At 41.9% G+C, this 20,148-nt stretch overlaps 1 protein-coding gene across 2 annotated transcripts in view; it reads left to right on the top strand.

The window, feature by feature from the left end:
- Positions 1–17,408, top strand: part of SHQ1 (SHQ1, H/ACA ribonucleoprotein assembly factor) — a 38,478-nt gene extending 21,070 nt beyond the window's left edge. For both annotated transcript variants that reach the window (XM_058845361.1, XM_058845359.1), the window contains exon 12: positions 16,250–17,408. In XM_058845361.1, coding sequence (XP_058701344.1) covers positions 16,250–16,898 — 649 coding nt within the window. In that variant the 3' untranslated portion in view covers positions 16,899–17,408. The remainder of the gene's footprint in view (positions 1–16,249) is intronic.
- The last annotated feature ends 2,740 nt before the right edge of the window (positions 17,409–20,148 follow it).

Genomic DNA, 20,148 nt, shown 5'->3' with positions numbered 1-20,148 from the left:
ATGTTATTGTGATGGTCTTTCAGTGTTGTAGTTATTTCCATCACCAGTCAGTCTGGATACTTCCCCTGTTTTGTTTCTTAACTATTATTTGCTTCATTAATTTCCTTTGTCTCCATTTCCTCCTGCCTTTTTGTGGCTGAGGATACTCTCAAGATCCATGGAGGATTTTCCTTTTCTTCTCCTCTTTCCCTGTAAGCAACAAACTCCTGGTGGAGGTTGGGGCCTCTGTTTAAATGGTTAAAACAGACTGCAGGTTCTTTTTAGTGAAAAATCTGGGCACTTTAAAACCAGCTGGAAATAAGCTCTTCAGCTCACCTGTTCTGGCACAGTCTCTGGGTTTAGGAAGAAAGTTTTGCACAGGCAAAACCATAATGGACATATCCTGTGAAAGAGAGCACACAGTCCCATTCCAAATGAAGAGAAACACCTCTGATATGTACTAGCTTTTAAATATTCTGTGTGGAAACAAAATCCTTAAAGCCAGCAGTGTGTCAGTAGCTGATTACAAATTTAGTTTGAGATCATAGTTTGGCTGAGGGTAAATTAGATGAATAAGTGAATGTGTCACTGGTTTGGCAAAAGCTGATTTATTTTAAGCACAGTGTATACAGAATTGGAAATGATGAAGATGCTGAATAAAACACACACAGGTGGCTAATAGTCAATTGGGAATGGGGAGTACAAGCTAGGTCTGGAATTATAGGGATTTTTGTGTTTAGTTGGGTGTTTTTGGTTTTTTAGTTTTTTTTCCCAGAAAATTTGATTTATTCAGGTGCCTGTTACTAAGAGAAAAGTAGATTCCCAAATGTGCTAGACAATGGAAGATAATAGCAAGTGTAGCTAAAATTCCATCTTCCTGCTTGCTATCTTAAATCAGTTTCACCTGCTTTCTAGGTTCCTAGTACTTCCCTTCAAGCTGCTTGTGAGGTGACTATTAATAATTCCATCCATTGTGTAAAGTGGCATGTAAATCCCTTTAAGTGTTGTTAGGTTTTGAAGAAAGGGAGCATGTTGCTCAGCCAAACTTATCAGAAAAGAGGGAAAAGTAAATGTTAACCTGGATAACAAAAGCTTGACAAAGACCTATGGAGGCAGCTTGTGGTAAATCTCAGCAGGTGGTGTCAACATTTCTGTTGAAAAGCCAGATGCAGCCAGATGGAAAATTGCATCTTTAACCCCTGAGGTCATAATGACATGTCATCACTTCATTTGATCCCCCTGCTAAGTGAGCTTATCATCCACCCTGCTGTCACTTCTGTTATTGCTTTCATTTCCATAATAAAATTAAATTTAATTTGCCTGGTTTGCATGCTTTTGTTCTTTAGGTCCGAGCTTTTACAAGGCACTCTGATACATATGGCAGCCTCTCCGAGGTGAAATTAGAACGGAATTGTGTTCTGGGTCTGGGGTTTTCTCCCATGTTTCACACCTTCCTTTAAGCAGAAGGGCATGAGGGAGAGGAGGAGGATTTTTGGGGAAACCTCTGGTCGGTTGATGGGCAGCTGAGACCAGGGCAATCCAGGTGTGCATTTACTGCAGGAGGGTTTTCTCCCTTCTGTCAGGAGTCTGTGACCCCACAGGAGCTGTGTCCTTTAGAGAAGTCAGAATAGTTTACCCTCTGTCTCTTGCTGTGCTGAGGTTCCTTTGTGTGGCCTGATGTCTTTCTCCAGTGTTTTGTGTTCCCCTTTGTGCCAGGCTCTATTCACATGGTGGTTTTTGGCTGCTGTTGTACATATGTGCCTGCTGGCCATGACATGGGTGGGAGGCTGAACAGCTTCCTCCAGTCCTTGGCCAGGGCAGGCAGGACAAGGAGTTCTGCACCCCTGATTAAGGGAACAGCTCCAGCCCATGGCAATTTCAAGTATTTTCAGCTAATATTTACATGCACATTTAGCTTTAAGTGTGTACCTCTTTAATATTTGTAAATGTGCATTATCTGTGTTCCTGAATTGGTGGTGAAGCTGTGAGTGTTCCTGGCAGTTTTCCAGGATTTAGTGCTCTCAGAATCACAGAATGGTTTGGATTGGAAGGGACTGTAAAGATCATCCAATTCCAACCCTTTGCCATGGGCAGGGACACTTTCACAAGAGCAGGTTACTCATCCATCCAGCTGCCTGTTGTGCAGTTGTTGCCTTCTCACAGTTTTATGGGTATGAGGTGTGCAGGAGAATGTTTGATCCCATCTATGGTTTTCTACTTTTTAACTTAGCATAAGATTCTAAAGATCATTGTTTGTGTTGTATTTTGTAGTAGCTTCAACACGTGCAGTGAAGGAGAGCTGTGAGCTAGGACAGCTGAGCTGTTAAATTGCCTTGCTGTGTTCTGTGGAACTCTTATCTGCAACTTGCTTTGTTACCCTTCACAAATACGTGCTCTGCACCCTGAGACAAATGTAATGTTGCTAATTTTGGTGACTGTAGGTGTAACATGCCAGTTTGAGCATGGACTCCTTGATTTAAAGTAAAAGCCAGGATTCCTGGTGTCATTTTTACAGTCTCTGTAGAAGCTGCTGTCTTCGTTGGAACTAACTAAATTAAAATCAGGTATTTGAGTGTGTCATATTTGCTTCTCCTGGTTTGCAGGTGAGACAGCCCCTGAAAGGTGGGTTGGCCTCATAGGTCTGTTTTCCTTTTCATCTCTTCCTTACAATTGAAGCCTTGTCCTTGTTACACTGTAATTACCCAGTCTGAAGCCAGCAGGGAGTTGCTGCTTGATGTGTAGGATGTGAATTTCTCCTAAATAAATGTAGGATTAATTACATTCACAGCATGTCACGGAGGTGATGAGATCGCCTGTGATTGTTCAGGCCCCCTTTTCTTTTCCCCAGGTTTTCTGAATCCCTTGTTTAATCAATACAGTGCAATGCTGCCCTGAAGTGTTAAGGCCTGATGCTGCAAAGGCATGAAGGAGTCCAGGACTTTGAGGAAGAAAAAGATTTGTGAGATACAGAGGATTTTTACTGCCTTGTGTCACATCAGATCCAAAAGCGCACAAAGGAGTAAAGAACTGAACTTCAGTTATTGTAGTTTCAGTCCATTGCATTGGTTTTACCTCAGGCTTTTGTTAGATTTGGGAAAATATTTTGTAACATATAAACATCTTTGAGCTTCTATAGTCAAATATGATCTATCAGTGAATGTAAATAGAATTTTAACATCCATTCTGATGGTGTGTTAAAATAATTTGTGAAATGGATCATTTATCTGCAAACTGAAGAAATTTGATTTGGTTATTATTTGCTAAAATCTGGAAAACTTTGAGAAACATTTCAAAGTACGTAGAACAGATCTTGATTGTGCCACTTTTGCAGCTGTTTCTTCTTGGCATTTTGTTTTCTTTAGTGTTTTGTGGTTTTGAAAAGCTCAAAATACTTGGAAAGACACAAGCCAAGCTTTAAAGTCTTTTAGTATTTCCTTTTTTGCTGCTTGTAGGGCTGATATTCATAGATTGATAGAATGGTCTGGGCTGGAAAGGACCTTAAAGGTTGTCCCATTCCACCCCCTGCCATGGGCAGGGACACCTTCCACTGTCCCAGGTTGTTCCAGCCTGGCCTTGGACAATCCCAGGGATCCAGGGGCAGCCACAGCTTCTCTGTGCACCCTGTGCCAGGGCCTGCCCACCCTCAAGGGAGGAATTTCTTCTCCATATTCCATCTAAACCTGCCCACACTCATGAAGTCCTATTTCACCTTCATGCCATTTTCATGTTCCTAGGAAGGGTTTAATTGTAACCTTTGAAAGTCAGGACTGTCCTACCAACTGAGGAATGATTGGAGTTACTCTTGTAGCCTCAGCACCTCTACTGTGAAAATACTGAGTTCAGATAGGAGCATTCAGGAACAAAACTGTCCTAAAAGGTTTTCAAATGGTGCACTGCTAATGTTTACTAAATTTCTGATTTGTGATGGGGGGAAGAGGGAATGTGTTAACACATAATAAAAATGAATTGGTGCTTTAAAGCATTCTCAAATGTTAGAGGAATATGCTAATTTTCAGCTGTTAACCTCCTGGATCCAGCAGCCATGATTCCAAAGAACAAAAGCATAAGCAGTAATATATTCTGGATGAGAATCCTGCCTCTTGGCTCTGTGGGATTAATCTGATTTGTGCAGCATGTTGAAAGCACTTCATCCAGTTGAGGCGTGAGGGAAAATGCCCCTCATGGTGTTGTTCCACGTGTGTTACAGGGTCATGGGCAGCTGTTCCCTGCTCTGGCTGGGTTGGGGTTTGACTTTACCTTCATTGCTGCCCATAGCAACCTTGGTTTAGTGAAGGCTGCAGCAGTTTCAGGTTTGATAAAAACTCCAGCTTTCAGTGTGGTGCAGAGAAAAGCCAAATTGCTTTCATGGTGCTGCTTTGAAAGCAGCTTTGCCATTAGCAAGTGTTTTTAGCTTATGTTCTGCTGTAGCCAGTTGTGTTCACTTATCAGGTAATGTAACAACCCCATCACAAAACCCCTTAACTTGGTCTGTTTTGATCTGTTCTGTAGTGAGAGGATTATATTTTTGACGATAGCTTTTTAACAATATCATCATTGTAGATGTGCTGAAGCCACATAATTCTCTCCCCCACTCCCTGCAAAACAAAAAACCTCCTACATTGAAGAGTTTTTATTTAAGGCTATTCTTTCTTCTGCTGTTCTGCTTTGGTAAGAGCCATGCAGGTACAAGGACAAGCCCCAAAACCTTGGTGCTGCTCGTAGTCACACCTGGAACACGGTGAGGCAGCTGGGGGTTCTCAGGCTGCACCCTGACTGTCCTGTGAGGCTGCAGTAGCTCAGGACTACAATCCCTAATTATTGTAGCTCATGACTACAATCCCCAATTATTGTAATTCCTTCTTAGCAGGTTTTACAAGCTGGCATTACTGCTGCTGGCAGGCAGTTCAGTGTGCAGCACTGTTTGCTGCCTGCTTAGAGTACTCGTGCTGTGCTGGGTTTGCTTCCCATTCACTTCCTTGGTGGCCTGGAGTGCTGAATTAACTTTGAGCTGTCCCAGCTGCTCTTACTAATAATGAGATTGGCTACTTCAGATAGTCTTTGAGATTAATTTAATGCATATTTTAAAATCTGTAAGAAAATACATAATGTGTCCTGTTAGATTTTTTTTTTTTTTTGTGGCATTAAATGTTATTTATTTAAAGGTACGAAATGAATTGTACAGGCTGCCCTAGACTGGCCATAAGTGCTTATTTGAACAATGTGCATTTTAATACAAGCAAGTCTAAAATGACACACTCAGTCAAAGCTTGTAGAGCACAGCTATGGATTGGAGAATAAAAGACAGTCGAGGGCAACAGCTTCAGAAAAATAGGTTGGGTCATGCTTGAGAGCAGTTTGAACCTGAGCAGGTGACAGGGTGAGTGCACTTCAGCTGAAGAAGCAGAGTAGTATCATTTAGAAGAAGGAAGTGGCATGACCTTAAAATGCATCATTTGTAAGACTGTGTTAAAACACTGATTCTAGTCCTTGTTCAAAAAGATTTTGAAAAGAGGAGAGGATTAGGGGTGAAAATACTTCATGAATGTAAATGTCTGAGTGACCTGTGTTAAGCCAAGACATCAAATAAATTCAGGACTGCACTGGTAAGAAAATTAAAGGTTGATTAGGACTTGTCTACAACTATGATGGGACAGAGTTTTCAGGTTTTAGCAATTGAGATGTATAAAAAAATAAAATAAATCATACAGTCAATTTGAACAGGAAAAATTCAGACAGTGATAAATTGTCACATTTTCATAGTGAAAAGTAATTGAGTTGACTCATTCTCCCTGTGTTGTTGGGTAATTCTGTACAGTCTTACTTGTTTCTATCAAAACTGTGCAGCTCAGATGAAAACCTCTTGGTTCAAACCAGAGCTCTGGGTCTGGTGCAGAGAGCATTGGAGATTCTGAGCAATTTATTATGCTACTTAAACAGGAAATGCTATCATTTTCCATAAAACTTAAGTAGGACTTTACCAGTTTATCAAAGGCTACGTTGGCTGTTGGTGGAACCCCCGAGTTCATTTATTTTCATCCCAAGTCATCTGCTCTTACACCTTAGATCACAGTTCTTGGATTTAAACATAGTAACTGATAATTTGCAGGTGCATTCTATGTGTCTCCTCTTTTCAGTGTTTTGATGCTTGTTTTTAATACAGTTTCTGTTTGTTTGCTGCCAGTGCCTCTCCTTAGGTCTTGCATCTTGTTTAAGGCCTGAGCTGTCATTTCAGGTGTCTGTAAAGCAGGAGGTGCACACAGAGCACTTGTAAATAACAACACCCAGCTAATACAGTACACTGATTTAAGAGCCTTAAGGCAAAACACTGCCCTGAGGGCTCAGAAAGGTGATAGACAGGTGTGTATAATACCAGAAATTCCCCCTCATGTATGTTTTAGCAAGCCCTGTAAAACATGGATTTTTAACAAGGGATTTAATCTCTCCTTCCAGCTGCTAGCTGCAGTTTCCTTTGATGTTTTTGCTCTCCTGCCCTCTGTTGTTTTTTTCTATTTATTCCATCACTTTTCTATAGCTCATATTCCTTCAGGCTGTGTCTGAATGCACCTTGCTGTGGGCAGAGAAGGCAAAGAAGAAAGCCATTTTTTTTTCCCCCCTCAGGCTACTGCTTTGATTTTCCAAAGTTGTTGGGAGGCAGTTCCTGTGTGCCTGCAGAAGGGTCAGTGACCTGTGTCGTGTCTTTTCAGGCAGCACAGCTCAGCTGAGTGGATTTCTGGTTTGATGAGGGGAAGGATGAGCTGTGCAGTCGTTGCCTTTCTGATCAGGTGGAATGTGCAGCTCTGGTCCAAGGGGGAAGCTGAGCTCCATGCTGGGAGCATCTTTCTGCTTTGTTTCCAACCTCCTCAGCAGCTGGATTAATAAAAATAATAATAATAATTTCTGAGGCATGACCATGGAATCATGGAGTAGTTTGGGTTGAGAGGGACCTTTACAGGCATCCAGTCCAACCCTCCTGCCGTGAGCTGGGACATCTTCGACTCAGTTTGCTCCAAGCCCTGTCCAACCTGGCCTTGAGTATTTCCAGCCCCAGCTTCTCTGGGCAAACTTTTCCATTGTTTTATTACCCTCATTGGTAAAAACTGTTCTTCTATCTAATCTAAGTGGACCCTTCTGCAGTTTCAAACCATCCCCCCTTGCTCAGTCCCAGAGCTGCTGGGAGCAGGTGCCCAAACACAGCAGGGGCTGTGGGAGGAGCTGGGAGTAGGCTGTTCACTTCAGACCCTCACAGAAATCTGCTTTCCTGCCAGGAGTTTGCAAGATGCTGGGTTTGGTGTCTTTTCCTGTTCTGTGTGAGTTGAGAATGGACTGAGAGCCAGAAGGCTGCAGGTGATGTTTTCCCCTCAAGTATTCCAAGTGTCAGTTGGAAACGATGGAGCAGTGAAAGAGTTAAACTCTGATCAACCCCTCTCAGTTGTTTGGTGGATAAATTCCATTGTGAAGGGGTAGGATAGTGTTGGAGTAATGTTTGTAATTGTGCCTTTAAGCCTGTTCCCTGCTATTGTTGTTATTTTTGTAATACAGGACTTTGCTAGCATTATCCTGACACTAGATTTCACATTTTCTGCCCTGCTGTGTGAGTACCTTTCATTCCCATACTGTAACACAAATTGTCTGATTTGCAGCATAAGAAGAGCTTTCTCCTAGATCACCAGCAGTGATGGTGAAGACCAAATTTTAGGTAATGGCAGCAAAGAAACTCGAGGGAGATGGGGCTAATACAGAGCAGTTGTCAGTGTTCCATTTCTGTAACACAGCCAATATTACTATTCTTTTATAAAATCTCTCTGCATCTGTTTTGTGGTGAGTTATCTATTCATCTTTCATTATTTGTGTTTATCATATATGACTTTGGAAGCTGTGCCATTATTAGATGTTTGGACTGGCTGCAACTTACTGGAGCTATTTTGGCAACAGAGCTCCATTAAACTATTCTTAAAACATATAAATACTCTTCAGTTTCTTTTTATAGTCCAATATTAATTCCAAGTCTGTTTTCTCTTACGAGTATTTTCATAATATCATCTACATAAGTAAGCTGTACTTGATTTCTTTTATATTCCATGATCTGTTTGGTTTCAACTTATCAAAAAGACCAAGTAATGAAAGTAAGATGTTCTATTGGAAAGCTTCATCTTTTTTTTTTAAATATTTATAAATGTGAAGTTCAGCTCATGCAGTATTTAGATCCATTATGAAAGAAGCACTGTGGAATTTCAGAATAAATATGGGGGGAAAGTCACTTGAAACATTCAGACTTATTAACATAAAAGAAGTCACTTACATTGAAAAGATGGTGCTATGTTTTATATTTGATTTATTGTTAACAAACTGTAATACTTTAAGCTATGTAGATAGCAGTTCATGTTTACAAGACTGCCAGTTGGATTGCAGTGTAAGTACATCACTCTCTTGGTTTCAGAGTCCATGTAATGCCTTTTGAAAGCCAGAATTCCAAGATTAAAGCATTTTATGTTCCCCTTAAGCCCTCTGGATTCTCCCCATCAGCCGTTGTTTATGGGCCAGGGCTGTGTTTTGTCACCTGCACAGAGCAGGGGGTGTCTCCTGTCCAGAGTAGTCTCTTGGTGCTGCATTTCTGCTTTTCTGGTCCTCTCTGTTTGAAGTGGGGGAATCTTGCTCACAGGGAGATGCATTTTCCAGACTTCTTTTAACCCAGCATTTTCACTGTGATTTTCCTGTTTGCAGTGAAGATTTGCTGTGCAGGGAATGCTTTTCCAGTCTCTGCTTTGTCTGCTCTCTGTGAGGAAAGGAGAAGAGAAGACTTTATAAACTTCCCAAACCAAGCCTTGTGCTCTTATCCCTTCACATCCTTTGACACCTCCACCAAGGCAAATCCACAGCTGGAATTAGCATGGATCAGCTGGCAGGTCAGTGCCTGCCCTGGCCTCCTACCAGGACACAATAGCTGTGTCCTGCCAGCCCTGTCCCAGGAGACTCATTATTCATCATCTGCTTATTTTCATGAAATATGTAGAAATTCAAAGATCTTTCAATCCTAATTTCTCTTAAATTTGATGAAGTCGCCTGCTGTTTCCAGGAGTTGTTAGAAAGGCAATGATTAACAGTCACTAAGGGCATGGACAGTGTAACTGTGTAAAGCCAGGTTATTTAGGCTAAAAATCAGAGTCTGTCATCTTGAGAGACAGAAAGCATGGATTTCTACCTGGAGTTGCATAAAAGATCTTAGACAGACCGAGCACTTCTTTTTTTGAGTACTGACTCGAAGTTTAGAAATTAAGTAGTCTTTGATGTGTTGGGGAGATGGTTTGTTTCTTTCCTATGAAAACAGTGATTAATCCAGGACTAATTCCTGTGAACAAATGTTGTGTTTCTGCTGCTGTGTTTACACTCATCTGTCTTTTGTTGCAGATAAGGGAGAAGATTAGTTAAAGTTTAGGTCAATTTTTACCTAAGTCCTGAAAAAAATGGTCCTGTTTTTCCTTTCCTAACATTCTTCCATTATCTTCTGTACTCATTGATCAGAACTAATGAGATTTTAATGGAGTTATTTATGGCTTCTCCCTCCTACTATAAAAGTGTATAATAAACTGAGCACATGAAACTGTTGGATGGTGCTGTTTGTTTTTATCTCTGTTAATTGTAAGACCTCTTCTGTGATTCATTCAGATCTCCCAAGCCAGGTAGGGTATGATGAGCTAACCAGCTAATAAAGGCTAGGAAGAAAATTAGTAGATGTTACTTAGTCATCTTTCTGATTATTATAAAATATTTTCTGTGCTCTTCTGAGTGAGAGCCTTTTGCTGCCATGAAAGGGTTCAGGTGCTGTGTGTATTTTTCAGTTCCTGCTTTAAACTTCATGATTTAAGTTTTGGCCTGAAAGGAATAGTTATGTTCCCAGATCTGGATGAAATAAAATCCACGCACAGATTGCCCCAACTTGTGGGGAATTGGGGTAAAAGTATCTAGTAAGCTATTTTAGCAATGAAAACAGTGTAAAATTAGTTGTTGTCATGGTCTGTAATAGAGCAGTGTGCATGACAGGCAAAGTGGCTGACACTATTAACACTTGCCAAGATTACTTTCTACTCGGAATTTCCTTCAGAACTTCCTTTGGAGTATTTTTGTTCCCTGATCCTGAACTTTTTCAAAGGTGTTTCACTATGATTGGAGGTCACTGACTACTGTATAATTGAAGCACTCATTATAAATAACCTTGAAAGTGAAATAATAAATGGTGAAATATGTGAGATGCTGTAAAACACACTCTAAAAAGTGTAATTGAGCCTTACTCTCTTGTCTCCAGGCAGATTCTGAGGCTCAAGTTCTTTTGTAACCCATGACTTTTAAAAGAGTGGTTTGGGCAAATGGATGGTGCCTTTAGTGTGATGAGTTTCTTATTATTGCACCTAAATGTCCATTTATAAGGATTCTTTTCCTGAACTGGAGGGGTTTTGTGATCTAATCCCATGGTTGGACCATTTATGCAATTTTGTGCCTGTTGACTGGAGCTGTTTCTGCATTAATGAATTCTGCTTTAGTATTCAACGCCATCATCGTTATTGCTCCTGTGTCTTACCAGTCAGGGCTGATCAAACCTAGACTCTTTCATGTCTTGAATATTTTATTAAAATCAAATTGTCTGTCAATTCTGTATCATAAGAATGCAATCTTTCTTTTTTTTTTTTTCTTTCAAGCTGCCTGAAAGTGCATATCAGGTGTGCAGGGATGTTTCTCATTGTTAGTTGCCTTCCTGAAGGAATTGTGCTACTTTTGGACTAAACCCCTGAAGTTTAAGTTCTGTTCAGCCAATTGGGAATGTGCCTTTCCTCTGCTTTCTCCTCCATCCCTGGCTCTCAGAATATTCTGATCAGTGACCAGGGTGATCTCAATATTCAGCTTCAAGCTTTCCCCAAAGATCACCAGTTTGGTTGCCCCATTAGCTGATCAGGACTGGATAGAAGCTGCATCCAAATTTCAGAGTTAAGAACAATTTATTTCCTTCTTGATGGACTATTTGGGTGCTTTGCCAGCTGTGTCATTCTTGTATGAGCTCACTTTCATCTGCTTTTGTGTTTGGCTGTAACTTGTCGGTCCTTCTGTTTTGAGAGAACTTTGGATGTAGATTTGTGCCATGGGGATATTAATTTCCATCAGGATTGTGACAGAGTTCCTGTGGGAAGTTCATTTGGCATTATCTGGAGACTGGACATTGAACAATATCTCTTCCATACCCCTGATGTCTGGGCAGATGAGGGTGATGGAAGAAGGTGATGGGTGAAATCCATCAAGAACCACTGTGGGCAGGAAGGAAATGAGACCATCTGAAGGGTGTGGAGAGCCTGTCCCTTTGCAGGTGCCCTTTTGTTCACTGGTGACAGACCCTGCAGAAACACCACTGCTTTCCTATTGCAGCCTGTCCTCAGCCAGTCCTGCTGGCAAGGCAGAAAATTCCATTATTCTGTGTAGTTTAACTGACATTTCAATGTCTCACAGATAGTAAATTTGCACTCTCTCTGTATCTGAACTGCTGAGACTCCGGGATAATATCTGGTGATGGCTGAGATAATATTAACTCTAGAATTGTCTTAATACTTGCAGTGCCTGTGGCTAAATGAATAATTGTGGGAAATTGTAAGCAGTGCTGCCAGGTATGTAATTTGGAACACATTTAAAGTGGGAATACTGGTCTGGTTGTATCACTTGTTATCTTATCTGGTTTATCAAAGAAAGAGGCTGCCTGTGAAACTTTCTCTCCTAAGTCTGAGTTTTGCCGGGTCTTGTGGAGAAAGGTAGTGTAAATTTAGCCTGATGCTTTCTCTTTAAACTTGGTAACTTCTTGTATATTAAAGATATAAAATTAAGGCTCCTGTGATGCAGCAGACAGAGGAAGCCTTTTGCTTAATGCAGCAGCTTTACTATGAGATAGATCCTGTGTGTCCAGAGCTCCTGCTGAGTGGAGATAAGTTAAATAACTGTTCTTTCAGTGTGTGTCAGCCCTGCTGAGTGGCACAGCACGCTGCTGGTTTGTGTTTGAATGCATCCCGAGGAGCTGCAGGGCTGCTGGCAGGGGCACAGCCCTGCCTTCCTACCTGAGCCGCTCCAGAGGCACGGCTGCGCTTGGCGTCTCCGCTGCCTCTGAGGCTGCTTCTCTTGCCTGCAAGGCTTCAAGAGATTAATGCAAAGTGCTTCACACTCTAAAACAGGGCTTGTCAGCCCTGTGGAGCAGAGTCCAGCCAGCACGGAGAACTGATTCCCACTGGAACACAGAGTGGGCCCTAACCACATGCAAGCAATGTAGTCTTTAGTTAATTCTGAGATCAGTTAGGTCCCGTTCAAACACCAGGCTGGCCAGCAGAGCTGCTGTCAGTGTTTGTGAGACTCAGGGTCCTGTGCTTGGTTCCTTCCCTGCTGTGCTGGGGCAGGAGCAGCTTGATGTGCCCTGCCTGGAGTAGGAAGCAGAACTGGAGCTTGGAGGAGTTTGGCATTACTTGGAATCGTGTCCTGCTCTGCTCCCACCCTGATTGTCACTTGTGTCCCAGTCCTGCAGTCAGTCCCATCAATCTCTCCTCTTCATGCTGCCACAGGTGGCCTTTGCTGTAAACCTCTAATGATTTCCCTTTCCCGTTGCCATAATCCTCTTTTTATTCTTCTCTGAGTTCTATCCATCTCCCTTTATTTGCTAAATCTCCTTTGACTCTTTGTTCTTTTCAGCCCAGTTTCACTTCTTTATAATCTAAGATCTGTAGAACAAGATTTTTTTTCTTCTTCTAGCACCTGAAGAAACTCTCCTGTGCCCAGACAAGGATTACTGTAGTTCTGTCTTGGAATTTTAATTCCAGGCTACATGGACAAGCCCCGAGATGCTTCTCTTATCTGTTCCTCAGAGCTATGCATTAAACAAAACATGCATCTGATCAGTTTAACCTGTAATTAAACATTTTCCTTAAGCAACTGACATCGTGATAACTAATAATTATCATGTGTAGCACCTTTAAAACCTATTATGCATGTTTATGTAAGAACACTATTACCATAATAATAAGATATCATTACCACAAATGTGCATACTGAATGAGCATGTCTTAAAGTAATCATGGATTCCATTAATCATACTTGAAAAATTAAAGTATTTGCTGTCTAATCTCTCAAACACTACTCGAAAGATTTTGGAAACAGCAGGGCCTGTTTACTGCAGGTTTCTCATACACATTGATCTCATTTCTGGTGTCTCATTCTTGGTTTCCTTCATTGTTGCTTATCTTTCACCTTGGGAAACCATCAGTTCAGAGACCCACAGTCTCCCTTTGAAAGCATTTCCATGCTGATTTTTAGGCTGTCTGCCTTGTTTTTTGTCCAGGGAGTGCTGCCACCTTTTCTTAAGGCTGATGTGAAATGCACTCCTGAAACTTCAAGTTAGATAATTGCCTTAAAGGAGATGAAGTGTGATGGCTAATTGTAATTCTCCTAGTCCCTTGCACAGGGCCAGAAAAGAAACAGCCCTGTTCTTCGAGTGTCCTTTGTTGTTCTTTTAAGTACAAAATTGCAGAGTTGGAGAGTGGAGTTTTTTGGGTTTATGTGTAAAATTGTCAAGAGGTGACAGTTTTGAGTTTGTCTCATATTGAAAAGTGGAGCTCTTTAGATTCTGCAAGAGACTGGATGACCAGAATGAAAGTTGGGAAGAAGCATTTGACCCATTTAGAAACCTGAAATGAGACTTTTTTGTAGTCAGAATATTTGGGGTTGGAAGGGGCCTTTAAAGGCCATCTAGTCCAACCCCCCTGCAATGAGCACAGACATCAAATACTTGATATGGCCAAGAGTTAAAAAAACAACTTAATTGGTTTAGGGAAATCATTCTTGTATCTGTCAGCAGGACCACTTTGAATTGAGTAGCATAATGTCTGAGTTGAACCAGTTTATCACTGTGTATTTTCTTCCTTAACATTTGGCATTAGGTAGCCTGGACACAGCAAAGAATTAATGCCAAAAAAGCACATTAGGTCATACATCTCCTTAATACTTGATGCAGTTCTGTGATATGTTTCTGTGTCTTAAGATATAAACTGCATTATAAGAGAATAGTGAAGGAGGGGGGAGAGGGTTATGAGGACTGAGAGTCTGGAGCAGGGAAAATAGACAGGAGAAGGTAGAAAAAATAGGAAAAAGGAAAAAAAAATATGCATATAGAATTAGGAAACGAATTGACAGGCACAATGGCAATGTGAGGAGAAAGAGGACTTGGAAAATTGCTTTTCTGTCCTAGTGGCAGCAGTAAAACAGGGGGGTGAGACAGGCAGTAGGAACTGGGGGGAAATTGTTGTGCCAGAGGGTGTGTGGTGAGCTGCTGGTGGTGTCAGTGGAGTTGAAGGGAAGCACATCAAATGGGCCAAAGCAGGGTTCTGTGGCAGGGCACGGGCAGCCTCTGCAGCTCCTGGGGCTGTGCTCAGTCAGGGAACGGGAGAGCAAAAGGAATTGAACCTTCGTGTTCTGAGCAGCTCTCACAGGGAAGGGGACACGTGCACAGAGTTAGAAGGAAAGAGGCTGTTTGAAAAGCAGAGCAAAATGCTTTCTGAAAGGGATATAAACTCTTGTGACTCGGGGTATAAATCAGCTTCTCCCCAGTGTGCTCAGGGAGCAGATTTCCCTGCAGCCACTTGTTCTGTTCCCACCTACCTGCAAGGCTCCATGAACCTCTCAATGTATCACTTGGCTTCTTTTCCTTTCTCTTTACTGATGGAGCAGGGAGAATGCTTGCTTTGTTCCAAATTAAGTTGGCAATTTCTGAAATCCCCCATAACTTTTAACATAAGAAAAATGCAAGTCCTTGACAAAATATGGAAATAAATTGCCAGAAAGAAAAAATTATTTTAACATGTTTATAAAATTTGGTACCCATTTTTTTTTATTAGAAGCTGGTAGGATCATGTTGCATTTAATTCTTAGCTTTAAGTTTTAAAATTCTCGAAATATAAATTGTTTTCTGTTGCATTACTTCTGGGAAAGTTATTTCTCAGTTTCCTTGTCTGTGGATTGAATTAAGGAAGCCTAGTGTCTCTAAGTTAAAGTTTTTAAAGCATTTAAATGTCTGTAATATGTGTAAGAAGCTGCACTGAATTTCCCTTCCCCCACTTAAAAATACAATTCCTTTAGGAGCAAAAGAAAAAGTGGAAGCATCTATGTTATACTGAGTAATTATGCCCCCTGGGAAACAGAATATAAAGATCTTTAAAATCATTCAAGTGAGAGACCAAGCACTTTAACTTTTGCCTCGCAGGAGCTGTGTATTACATCCCCAGCTCCTTGCTCCAGTGTCAGTGTGTCGTGCCTTGCAGGTTCACAGCCCTGGCAGAGGAAATGAAACCCAGTCAGTTAGTGCAGGATTTATAGCAGACCTGCTGCTGCAGGAAGTGGTGAAAGGCTGATTGATAGTCTGAGGCAAAACTCCACAACAAGAAACAGGATGTATGTTTGGGTTTTTATACCCATTTTCCCCTCTGCCCTCACCCCCCTCTCCATTTCAAGACACTCTCTTACTTTTTAGTCTCTGTTTATAAATTCATGGTGCCCTTTTCTGGTAAAGCACGTGCTGGCTTCCAACACTCGAGGAAATGGATGGGGCTGGACCAGAGGTTTGAAGCCAATGTGGTGTGTCTGCTTTATTAGGGGCATTTATCTAAATGGTCCTGTTACTCCTGCTGAATTATATTTCAGCTGAATTCCAAATGAAGGGTGAAGTGCAGCCAGAGTTATTGAACATCTCCTGTGATCGTGGGTGCACCAGGCTGGGTGGGAGAGGAGGAGCATGGATCACTAATCAGCCCAATTCTCTTGCTTCATATGCATTTCACAGATGTATCTGGGAGGGTAGGAAACCAAAATGATTTTTCTGCTCATAAAGTTCATCCAGCCAGCCCTGTGCTGCAGAGTGTGCTGCTAAAGACTGCAAACCTGAAAAGGTTTGTTGTGAAATCTCTTCTCCCTCACTGTGCACTGCTGAAGCATCCAGCGGCAGGATCTTTCAGGAAGGTATCCTCAAAGCCTTTCAGTGGGATATTGTCTAACCTTGTAGGAAAAGTTACCCTAAATCACTGTAATTACAAAACCTTTTGATTTTTTTTTCCTCCTGTAACATCCACTTTTACAGTCAGGGTCAAAGAAGAAAGTTGTTTGCATACCAAGCAAATGGAAGAAATGTTTAAGATTCGTGTTTCCGTTATCAAATGGGAAAGTTCTGTTTGTCAGGTTCAGTAACATATCTTGTTCTTTGTTAAAGGTCAAAAAAGTTGGCTGCACTCTGTGAGTCCTTGCAGAAAGCCACGCTCAGCAAGTCCCACTTGGGGCTGGAGCTGGAAGAGCTGGAAGCAGCAGCAGTGCTGGTACAGGAGGAAGAGAAGGCGTTAAAAGCTGCTGGCACAGTTTCCAAGCAACAGCTGCTTTGCTCCGAGTCGGAGACAAGTGACTCTGAAGAATCCAGCAGCACTTCATCATCTGAGACAGAAGGCTCTGATTCAGATGAGCAGGAGTCCTCGACCAGTGAAGATGGGGAAATAAATTCTTTCCAAGGCACGCTCCAGGAGGAGAGGACAGCTCCACTTATTGACTGTAATGGATTAAGGCAGGGCACAAACACTTCGGCGATGGAGGTCAGTGATGGAAAATCAAAGGTTTCCTTCCAATCTACGACTCCTCCTGGAAAACTGGTGGAAGAATTAGAAATGCAAATCCACTCTGCAATGAGACTTTCAGAGCAGCCTGAAGGATTGGCTACTGCAGGCTGCATTTCACAGGAACAAGAAGAAAACCCTGTACCCGAGCCTGACAGATTTTCAGAAGATGCTGCTGGGAAGGGAAATTTCTTGGAGGTGTCTCCCAAGCCAAACCCGTTGCTTTTTCTCTGCAGCACAAATGAAGATGAAGACTAAAGGACCGTGCAGGAGCACAGTGTGACCCACAAGCTCACAGCTTGTTCTCTAATGAGCTGTCCCAAGGCTGTCCTGTGCTGCACAAAGATATTTTTCTGTTTTGCTGGAGAACAAGACTGCTTTGAAAAGAATTGATAGGACTGTGTGATACTTTCAAAGTTAATTTTTATTTTTCTCCAATTCAGCAGTCTCATATTTTATGTGAGAATGTATAATTTCAATAAACTCATAGAAACAGTTTTCATTAAGCTTATTCAGTGGTAGAATGATGTCCTAATCAAATACAACTGAAATGACTCATTTTAATTTTCTTTAGCTGTTGGGATTTACTTGAAAAATATCCTCATTATGTTTGTATAAACTTGTTTATGACATTGTACTGTTATTTTAAAATGCTTCATAGCAAATCACTTCAAATAATGGTTATAAGTTTAAAAGTTTAAATAGTGATGACAAGTTACTTGAAATTATATAAATTCTATGCTTTTTGTATAAAATAAAGGAAATTCCTATGCCATCAATACAAGATCCAATGGTTGTGTCTTTTATGTCTAAGAGATAGAAGATTATATTTCTGCAGTTCTTCCATAAGTTCTTTCAGCGGTTTTGTCACATATTCATTCTTTTGTGCTGTTTTTTAAGTGTTTCTACACGTGGGCACTTCTGTTGCTGTTTAAAGAACAGAAATCCCAATTATTTAATGTTTTTCTGCAGATGCTCTCAGTTCCACCACAGCAGTGTTAACCAGAGTGAAGGAACAACACATTTGTGGATCCTGGAACAGGACTGAGAGCAAACCTGGCCTGGGTAGTCCTGGTTTTGTTAGACTGGCTCACAGCTTTGGCCAACATATTTATCCTTTTATTGCCTTCAAGATATTCAAATAATCCAGTCAGGTTAATGCAGTTTGTTAGTCAGTTTATGTTATTGAAATCAGGTGGCTGCTCTCACTCATCTGTGTTTTTTTCAGCCGATTTCTGCAGAGGGATTTGGGAAGATGGAACGTGGGCCACCACGTTTGGCTCAGCAGGAGCACAGAGCCAATAGGAGCATCTGATTCACTCCTCTGGAGAAGCAAGTTTTGATTACTTCTCAACCTTTTTTCTATTTAAAAGTGTATAAAATTCCCAAGCTAAAGGACTTACTCTTCACCAGTGCTGTTCCCTGCTGGAAATCAGCAGGTGAGCTCTGTTCCTGCACCAGCTCCTGCTCAGTGAGAGCTGCAGCTCTCACCTGCCAATATTTTTTATGTTCTTAAATACCTGCTGGTTGCTTAATCAGTCTCTGTGTTCTGTTCCCTGGGGGAGAAACCTTTCCCATCCTGTGTGGCAGGGAGCACTTATTCTTCTAAATGCCAGCAATAAAATCCACACTGGAGCTGCCAAAGTCTGAGAGAGCAGGGGAAATGCACTTCAGGAGAAAAGAGCAATGGTCCTGCTCTCCCCAAATTCCAGGGGTGAACTCAGTCACTCCTGCAGCTGCCCAGGGGCTGGAGAAAGCTGTGTGAAATTCTGTGTTTTCTGGTTGTGGAGCTGATAAGGGATGCTGATTGTTGTGGGTTGATTGATGGCAATTTGATGTGACCTCTGTAGGGGAGCAGTGTGAAGTTTTTGCATGTGGGGTGATTGGAATTTCACCTGAGGCCGGACTACCCAGCACACGTGGAGTGCTCAGGATGAGCCCAGTCTGTGTGAAAAGGAAGCCTTGCTTCTCCAGAAAGAATGCAGAGACACTTCTAAAAGAAAAACAGAACTTTAATACCCTTTAGCCAAAATTGAGGCTTGCTGTGGCCATGAAATATCAGCACTTGGGAAAACAAAACAAAAAACCACAACAACCCTCCAAACACAAACACACACAAAAAAAGAAACTCCTAAGAAGTCACATTTATTAGAGGGGAGGGAGGGAGGTCTTTGCATCCAGGAATTGGCTGGAAAAGGATGGAGATGTCTTAGGGACATGCTTGTTCATGTAGTACTTTAAGGAGTTAAAAGCAACAAGTGAAATACTGGAAAGCATCAGAAGCGCATTTTGATTTTTATTCCTTTTTCTCATGGGAACAGCGCCACATTTTCCTCTTTCCCCAAATTAAAAAATTAAAGCTGAATTGATTAAACATCTTTTTTTTTTTTTTTTTTCCCCTGGCTTTTCTTAATTCCAAACAGATTTGTGAAAAGCTTGTAAAGGCTTTGCTGCACGTCAAAACAAGAAAGCATCGATTAGTCTCGATTTACTGCAATAAATGATAAATACAGCAAAGGCATTGATTCACAGCCCCGAGTGAAGGGGCCGGGTGACCCTCCACCAGTGCCACAGCTGAGTGTTGTCACAGCCCAGCCGATGGCTCAAGGCTGCAGAAAACAAACAGGGAAACACATGTCAGGCAGATAAATGGCTCTGCTGTTTAGAGCTCTCCGTGGAGGCCATTTGTCTCCAAGATAAGGAAGAATGCACTCCAAAGCCGGGGGGAGATAAGCTGGGAGAAGAAAATGAATGTGGAGCCGCTGTGGTGGCGCTTGGGTGGTGGCACAGGGCAAAGAGGGTCCCCCCAGGCCGGGGGGAGCTGCAGGGAGCAGGGGGAGCACCAGGGAAGTGTCCAAGGGAGCTTGCAGACCCTTCCCAGGCATTTCAGCAGTGGGTGATATTTATACCCTCACAGCAAACAAACGCTGCCCATTGTCTGAGTCACCCAAGTGTTTCCTGAGCCTGTCGAGGACCTGTTCCTCCCCTTTGTCATGGTACTTGGGCACATGTGAGATGTGATTTTGCATTGACATAACTCTGGGTTTGTAGTATTGTGCTACCCATAAATCAGGCTATTTTTATATCTTTATGTTTTGGAGAAGTAGCAGTCCTCCTTTGACAAATGCTGAATTTGTGACCTGGCTCAGATCAGATCCAAAATGCTCTTGGTAATGCTGGTTTGCATTTCTTTAAATGTTTTCTCATATCATAAGCCACCATACAGCAGCAACTTAGCACAGTTGGTGGCACTGTGAGGGTGTTTGGCGACAAAAACAAGATCTGTGTCCCTTAGGTGAGGACTGAGATGTTGGCAGAGCTCCGTGAAGGACAGCTCTGACCCCAGAGCATCTCATTCCTGTGGGAGAAGGGATAAGCGTGGAAAAGGACAAAAAGTTTCAGGTCTAGAAAGCAGCAAGGTGATAGTGTTATTGTGGTCTGTCCCTCTCTTTAATGTCACTCTGCTGAGTGACTTTGGAAATAATTTTCCCAGATTCCACAGAGGTAC

Source organism: Poecile atricapillus, chromosome 9 (assembly GCF_030490865.1).
Source record: "Poecile atricapillus isolate bPoeAtr1 chromosome 9, bPoeAtr1.hap1, whole genome shotgun sequence".
Lineage (NCBI taxonomy): Eukaryota > Metazoa > Chordata > Aves > Passeriformes > Paridae > Poecile > Poecile atricapillus.
The sequence above is the reverse complement of the archived record's forward strand: the minus strand, read 5'-3'. Positions and strand labels throughout refer to the sequence as shown.